At 43.9% G+C, this 8,354-nt stretch overlaps 1 protein-coding gene across 1 annotated transcript; it reads left to right on the top strand.

Moving 5' to 3' along the window:
* Nucleotides 1-314: 314 nt before the first annotated feature.
* SPRY1 (sprouty RTK signaling antagonist 1) lies at nt 315-2,721 on the top strand. Its single transcript, XM_081093277.1, has 2 exons — nt 315-399; nt 512-2,721. Exons 1-2 carry the CDS (start codon nt 380-382, stop codon nt 1,524-1,526), a joined length of 1,035 nt encoding a protein of 344 aa, XP_080949403.1. The 5' UTR covers nt 315-379; the 3' UTR covers nt 1,527-2,721.
* The last annotated feature ends 5,633 nt before the right edge of the window (nt 2,722-8,354 follow it).

Below are 8,354 nucleotides of genomic sequence, written 5' to 3'. Positions count from 1 at the left end.
GATCTCTTTTTTAATGAATGAAGTATATACCTTGACTAGTTTCTTCATCATGAATCAGATGCTTGTAACAGCAAACAAATGGCACAAAAGCAGCAGCACCAAAGCCGTTTTTAAGTGGAATTTTCCTTTATGGAGATGAACTGATGCCGAGCTCTCTATTCCAGTGCTCATGCTCAGTATTCCCTACAAGGGCGTATTTTCGTTATTTGTTAGTTTCACCAACAGGAAGGCATTACTTCTTGATTCTGCTTTTTACAAGTTGAGTAGCCTAATTTTTATGGTATGGGGTCTCTTGCTCGCATTCTTCTTCCATGATGTGGTCCTCGGCCTCTCTTGGATTGGACTCTGGCCAGAACCCCAGCATCATTGTAATCCACTGATGAAGGTGATCATTACCAGGTGCTTTAGGCAATTTGTGACTTGACAGGGTTTCTCCCCCCGCACCCCCCTCCCAAAATACTTCCTGTCATTTATTTTCTCTCTGTCTTTTTCATGTTCGATTTCCTTTTAGGATTTCAGATGCATGCCAGGTTTCCACTGATTGCCAGAATTCGAGATCACTACACATGGATCCCCCAAACCAGCATGGCAGTGGCAGTTCATTGGTCGTGACCCAGCCGCCCGCCCTGGACAGCCGGCAGAGGCTCGACTATGACAGAGAGATCCCACCTGCTGCTATTTTGTCCCTAGACCAGATCAAGGCCATCAGAGGCAGCAATGAATACACGGAAGGGCCGTCAGTAGTGAAAAGACCTGCTCCTCGAACAGCCCCGAGACAAGAAAAGCATGAGAGGACTCATGAAATTATACCAATTAATGTGAATAACAACTACGAGCATAGACCTGCGAGCCACCTGGGACACGCGGGACTCTCACATCACGCCCGAGGCCCTGTTCTGAGCAGATCTACCAGCACTGGGAGCGCGGCCAGTTCTGGGAGCAATAGCAGCGCATCATCTGAGCAGGGGCTGCTGGGAAGGTCACCGCCCGCCAGACCTGTCCCTGCTCATCGGTCTGAAAGGGCCATCCGGACCCAGCCCAAGCAGCTGACGGTGGATGACTTGAAGGGCTCTTTGAAAGAGGACCTGACCCAGCACAAGTTCATCTGTGAGCAGTGTGGGAAGTGCAAGTGTGGCGAGTGCACGGCCCCCAGGACCCTGCCGTCCTGCTTGGCCTGTGACCGGCAGTGCCTCTGCTCGGCGGAGAGCATGGTGGAGTACGGGACCTGCATGTGCTTGGTCAAGGGCATCTTCTACCACTGCTCCAACGACGATGAGGGCGACTCGTACTCGGATAGCCCTTGCTCCTGCTCCCAGTCACACTGCTGCTCTCGGTACCTGTGCATGGGAGCCATGTCTCTGTTCCTACCTTGCTTACTCTGCTACCCTCCTGCCAAGGGGTGCCTGAAGCTCTGCAGGGGGTGCTATGACTGGACCCACCGCCCGGGGTGCAGGTGTAAGAACTCCAACACTGTCTACTGTAAGCTGGAGAGCTGCCCCTCCCGGGCTCAGGGGAAGCCTTCATGATTTGGGAGGTGGGTTGGACCTCTTGAACTCCTAACTTTCGAGCTGTGGCTGTTGAAAAAGATGCTATTTGATACTGATTTTATTTTCTTTACGACTTTCCCATTTCCTGCCTTCTCTCCTTGTGTTCCCAAGGCTTGACTTGTGGATGGTACCCTCTCGTGGACAATCAATGAGAATGGACTGGGTCCCGCTCAGGACGAGAGCCTCTGCCACCCACCGAGAGGGTGTTGGGAGCCACTGGCTTGGGGTTTTTGTAGCCTTTTTGGTCTGCAAGCAACTTTCCAAAGTTGCCCATACAACAACCGCCCCCCCCCCCCCCCCACACACACACACCCCTAGGGGACAGTGATTGACAGCTGTTTTTGATGGGGTTATTCTGGGAGCAGGGAAATTGGTGTTTAAAAAAGCAACCCTTTAATTGCTTAAATAAGCTATGTATTCAGTCTCTCTCCAGTTAGTGCTGTCTTACTAGCATTGGACCCTTAAGGAGCACGGGGGATATATTTTTGTTATAACGTAAAAGTTTTCCTTTAACCACTGCCTTCTTGCCCCTCAGAGTTCCCTCCCCTCAGTTTTGGCGTTGTCTTATTGTAGTGATGCCATGGTTTTGTTTGGGTTTTTTTTGGTATGGAATGTTAGATTCACTCTTCACATTGGAGATATATTGGTTGTCTCTTGCTGATCTTGATTCTAGCTTTCTTATTCGTGAAGGCCTCAGCCGCCTTCCTTCCACTCCCACACCTTTCACCAAATCTCTCTTGTCGTTGAGGGCACCTGGGTTACTGAAGGTGATATTTATAGCTCATCAGTCTGCAGGTGTCAGAGAGGTATGCTGCCTGACGTGGTCTTGGCTCCTGAATGGTCCCTTTGCCTTGGTTAGTTAACAGCTGAGTAAGTCTAATCTCTTCTGTGTTCTCATTGCCTTAGCCACGAATTGTGGTGCTTTTTGTATATTTTATGTATAAATCACAAAGTTGAATTCTGACTATTTTTAAGACAAAAGTCTGTTAAACTTTTTTATTGTAAAGAATATTTATTATGCGAATCTCTATTATTTTATGATATTTATTGCAAAAGACTGTTGAAATGTACTCATGTCTGAATATAACAAAATATCAATACATAACGGAAAATAAGGTGATACGAAGAAAGTACATATGTTAACTATAATGCAGAAATATATTAATTAACAAAACTGTCTCTGGATTTCTTCATTTATTGGCCTGTACTGTTATGGTGATGTTGGTCATTTGCTTTGACTGGTCATGCACACTCATTTAATTTCTTTCCCTTAATGTCCTGAATCTAGACACAGGTGACTTCAAATTTTGAACTAGATGTTTCCTGGAAAATGCATTAATCAAAATTTGTAATCCAAATTCTGTTTCAACAAATTCCCAAGTGAGTTGCTATGAAGTAAAAATGTAATTAGTATAAACAATCACTCCCACTTTGGCTGTTTTGTAAGCAAGAGGCTTTGTGTAGGTCTTAGTGTCTTGGAATGGCCCATATCTAGAAGTTCTTAAAAATATTTATCTTAACTCTTGGATTAATCAGAAGTTAGTCTTCATCAGCAAAACTTAAAAGGATTTAGTTCGGCAGGCATGCTGGGAGTCTCAGGCACTGTCGCTGTAATAAAACATTCTAGAAGGCAGAGTGCACCAAGGGAGTAGTTCCCAATAGCAGAAAGATGCTTTAAAAACATTCCTGTCCCTACCTTCTCATGTCCTTTAGTGAGTCTTTAACGTGGCCTGGTCACATTATTTGTCATCATGTCCTGTGGAATAAGGAATCTGGGGGCCTGAAACTATATTATGGGAAAAGTAAATATTTTAATGGTTTTACTTAGAGCTAAAACCACTGCATAGCTAGTCCCTTTGGGTCTGACAACATTCTGTTCCAGTGAGTCCTCAGACTCAGTGCCCCTGACTCCCTGTGCCTAAATGGTATGTATGTCAAACCTGAACAGTTCCTCGGGTTGGAGAAGAACGTGCCATACTGTGAACCCAGGATTTAGGCTTTCCAAACTCCTACCCAGCCTTTTTGTTTGGGTGGGTATCTCCTAGACAACTGGGCTCCTAGCTTTAGAAGTGCTGTTCTTTGTAACCTGGCCTTGGTTTTGTTTCATTCAGACAAGGCATGCGCGGTAGAAGCCTGTTTCCATGCTGCCCATCAGGCCACTACGCCTCTCGCGACATTTGATAATCAAATGGTGTCTCTCATCTGAAAGCACATGCATCTCCGTGTTTTGGAGGCTACTTCATGGCCCGGTGTTCCAAACTGTGAACTTCTTGCCTCTGGTACTCAAGTTCTGCGGTGCTATCACTGGCCCCTTAATACTCAGTATTCCATTGAGAATGTGACTCCTTAACGACTGAAGTGTAAGTACAGGCTCCCTCAAAATACTGCGTAGCGGTTTTGCTATTATTCAGACCCTTGGCATAATGAGCTGGTGTGAGGACTGTCTGTAGTTACAATAACCAGACTAAGAAGCTGTAGTTTCTATTGAAAGCCATGTGTAACTTTTATGAGCATGAGGTATGCTGGGGAGTTTTAACTTCTGGCTCTTTGCGGAATGCATTAAGATCACAGTACGGAGCCGCCGGCTGCTGCTCAGCGCTGTGTGTTTGTGTGTCCTCGGCCTGAATGTCAGGCCCACGTTAGGAAGCAGCAACAGGTTAGAGGTGCAGGCGAATGCAGGCTTGTCAGGTGGCAAAGCAAAAACACTTGGATTCAAAGCTTCCTCCTATATGATGGTTTAAACCTAGAAGGAAAACAATATTAGGGTGTGTCCCCATAAGTGCTTTCGAACCTGATACTGATCGTCATTTAAAGTGCGAAGGCCCCGAAAGCACCAGCAAAGCTGACATCTCTTCAGCCCCGCTGCCCTGTGTTGATCCTGCTCCCTGGAGACGGACATGCCAGGTAGATGGGCCAACCTGTCCTTTCTGTTCCTCAGTCTTGTTTCTCTTCCTCTCCTGCAGCTCGACAGAGTGGGCCTTTCTGTTCAATGGAGTCTTTCCAGCCTGGTCTCCGACGGCCAGTCTTTTCCCAGGGAGTTTTAGAGAATTCAATTGTGAGTGAAACCAATCCCGGATTCCTGTAATTGAGTAGTTTCCTGTCAACAGAGTTTATAAAATGGCACCTAGTGGAAAAATGAAATGCAAAAAAGTAGATCATGCTTCTTTTTGTGAAGGCCTAAGGCGAATCCTTAACTTATAGTCGGTTACAATTATTGTCTGGTTTTCAAAATCCAAACCCTAGAATGTTCCAGTTAGGACTAAGAAAAAGAAAAGTTAAAAAACAGTGGTCTTTAAAGTGAAAGGAAGCAAGTCAGAAACTAATCGTGTTTTTTCCCTAAAATTGATATTGGAAGCAACTCAGAGGATTCATTTCTGGAAGATTGATGTAGTTTTTGAAATTGTCTCCTTTTCCTAAATCTTTTCTTAATGGAGTGTTTCTTAATATTTCATGGCCGTTTTTACGCATAGCTGGTTAGCAAAGAAAAAAAAAATACACTCCCTGTTGAAATACTGAAACAAAGTGTCTAGACAGTTCTCATCTAAAACTCTACACCATATAGATTTTTTTTAAGTTGCAAGAAATAGTTTGGAATCTTTGAATATCTTGAAAACAAAACATTAAGGCCTTCTTTTGGCCAACTGACAGTTGGAGGACTTTTTCCCCCATTATTTTACTGATTAGATATAACCCAAATAGCCATGTACTTAATTGACAAGTGTTGATTCTTCTAATATTTGCTCAGACTACTCCCAAGCCATGTCACTACATTTATTGAACACCTACCAGGGGCATTATTCTGTATGCAGAAGGATGCCAGAGCTGGAACGGGATCTCAGAGTCTGTCTTGCTTAATGTTTCTCAACGAAGTATGAAAACAAATAGGTCACCAGTTAAAAAGTGAACAATTTCAGAAGGCTGTGCCACAGCTCAGACCCACTGTATCAGAAGCATTTCCAGAGCAGGAACTAGGTATTCAGGTTTTGTTTTTTAATCCTCACCCAAGGATATTTTTCCATTGCTTGTAGACAGAGTGGAATGGAGGAGGGGTGAGAGAGAGATGTCAGTATGAGAGAGACACACTAATTGGCTGCCTCCCCCATGCATCCCGACCAATGCCAGGAAACAAACCTGCAACTCAGGTACATGCCCTTGACCGGGAATCAAACCTGTGGCTCTTCGGTGTGAGGGCTGATGCTCTAACCACTGAGAAACACAGGCCAGGGCATGGTATTCTGGTTTTTAAAAACACTTCTCAAATGATTTTTATCAGGCAGTTTTGAACTGTTTCCTTAGCTTGATGTCTTCAGTTTGAGGATGAAGAACAAAGGCCTGGCTTGTGCAGATAAACTGCTCCTGCTGCCTAGGGCAGAACCGGGACCCTCGCTGGATTCAGGATTTTCTTCATCTCTCAGCAGCAAACCCAGCACCTCTCCGCTGCATGTTAGCTTTCACCATTCATTCTCTACTAGCAGGCCTCCCCTTCCTAATTAATGTATTTGACCGTAATTGAGGACATGGGATGCTTTTCTTCATATATTATTTGCACTTAGCGCCCAGGAGTAAGTAGCAAATGACTTTATTGCCATGATCATGTTTCATATGCTAATATTAAAGTTCACTTCATTTGAAGACTGAGCATGCGTGCTTCCTCTGGCCAGATTTAGATGAGCAAGTTGATGTAATCAGTTTGTAAAAGGTGCAGGAACTTGGCATCTAGACTTAAGAACTTGTGTGATCATACTTCTTACCATTATCCTGGTTGCATTGGGATCACTGCGACTAAAAAGCAGACCTAACTGTTCTCTTTTGTCCTATTAAAAAGATTGGTGTTACTTGTCAGAAGAGTCATGTAGTTATGGTAATAATTCTAACTGCAAAAACCATCAGAGAACCTAAAACTGTTTTAAACTAGGTACCTGGAAACATATACCAGAAGCTTCCATCATTCACCAGTAGTCCGAGTTCCTTTTGATGAAATAATTGTAGACTCATACTCTTAGTGCTAGAAAGAAACTTAACGGTCGTTTAATTAATCTTTAATTTAGAGATGAGAAAGCCAGGTTCAGAGAGGTTACTTACCGGAAGTCAGGTCTAGGTGCCAAAAATAAAACAAACTTTATAGAAACCTACTTGCTGTATAAGTACCTGTGGTAAATGGTTGGAAGGAAGGAAGTTGTTGGTGATGGTTTGAATGAAAGTTGCAGGTTAATTTATGTTATTAAATTGAACAAATTTGTTAAAGTACTATGGACTACTGGTACTCTGAGGGAAAGAAATGGAAGGGAATCAGAGAAAACTAGCTGAATAAATTTGATGCAAGAAAACAAGGTATGCATTTGGGGAAACTGAGTTCTGGTTTAGGTCGCAGTTGAAAACTTCAGCTGTACATTAAAATCACCGGAGAGTGAAAAGCAGCCACAAACAATACCTGTACCCAGACCACCCCCGCCTCCCCAGGCCAGTCAGTCAGAATTTTGGGGATGGGGCTTTGGCTTTGGTTTGTTCTAAAAGCACCCCAGGTGAGTAGATTCTAGGTATGTGAGGGGGATTGTGTGAGATTAAAATGGCAGATTTAGAAAAAGAAAGGCAGAGGTATTAAGGATCACAATTAGCTTAGAGGTTAGTGCAGTGGTTCTCAACCTTCTGGCCCTTTAAATACAGTTCCTCATGTTGTGACCCAACCATAAAATTATTTTCGTTGCTACTTCATAACTGTAATGTTGCTACTGTTATGAATCGTAATCTAAATATCTGATATGCAGGATGGTCTTAGGCGACCCCTGTGAAAGGGTCATTCGACTGCCAAAGGGGTCGCGACCCACAGGTTGAGAACCGCTGGGTTAGTGGGAATGGGAAGAAGGGGTCAATGTGGGAAGTAGTACAAATGGTCAACCTTTAAGACTTTGTAGTTATTTGTATGTGGGCTTGAGATGGAGGAAAGAATTGAAGGTGAGATTGAGATTTTGGACCTAGGTGACCAGGCAAACCATAATTGTGTTAGAAGAAATGGGTGGTATTCACTTAGGAGGTGTGGGGAATGGGAAAAGTTGTGAGTTCTGTTGGAATAAACTCTGAAAATGCCAGTGAGTTTCTATCAGGTCATTGAGAAAGAAGTCTAGAGTGTAAAGGAGGCAAGTGGTCCTATGACCCACTGGGGAGGTGGGGTGGAAGGGAGAGGACGATGACTCTGTGTCACAGATCCCTAAAGATAGATCCCTAAGGGAAAGGACGGATTACATCAGGCTGGGGACATACTCTTTTAAAAAATACGATATAGATATAGATATAGATATAGATATAGATATAGATATAGATATATAGATATATATAGATAGGTAGATTTCAAAGAGGAAGAGAAACATCAGTGATGAGAGAATCATCAATTGGCTGCCTCCTGTATGCCTCCTATGACGGATCAACCCCGAAACCTCAGTGTTATGTGCCCTGACTGGAATTGAACCGTGACTTCCTGGTTCATAGGTCGATGCTCAACCACTGAGCCATGCTGCCAGGCACGGGACAGAATCTTGAGAAACGAACTTGCGTTCAGGGGGTAGGCAGAATATAGGACCAGTCGGTGAGGGGTGGTCCAAGAAGCATGAGCATCAAGAGATGGGTATGTTTTAAATTTCCAGGAGACTTTCAAGATGGAAGTTAGTCATTAAATGTCAAATGCTGCAGAGACTCCCAACTCAACTTGGTGGATGGTATTCAGGTGAAGTTGTGATAATAAAAACCAGGTTGCCCGGGATGAAGAAACGGGTGGGTGGTGAGCACCTGAAGGTAATAGTTTAGACTATTCTA

The sequence above is a fragment of the Myotis nattereri genome, assembly GCF_964212035.1.
Source record: "Myotis nattereri genome assembly, chromosome: 5".
Lineage (NCBI taxonomy): Eukaryota > Metazoa > Chordata > Mammalia > Chiroptera > Vespertilionidae > Myotis > Myotis nattereri.
The sequence above is the reverse complement of the archived record's forward strand: the minus strand, read 5'-3'. Positions and strand labels throughout refer to the sequence as shown.

Coding starts and splice junctions, on each gene's coding strand:
- SPRY1 (XM_081093277.1), top strand. CDS start 380: ATGAAGGTGATCATTACCAG. Junction 400..511: donor ATGAAGGTGATCATTACCAG/GTGCTTTAGGCA, acceptor ATTTCCTTTTAG/GATTTCAGATGCATGCCAGG.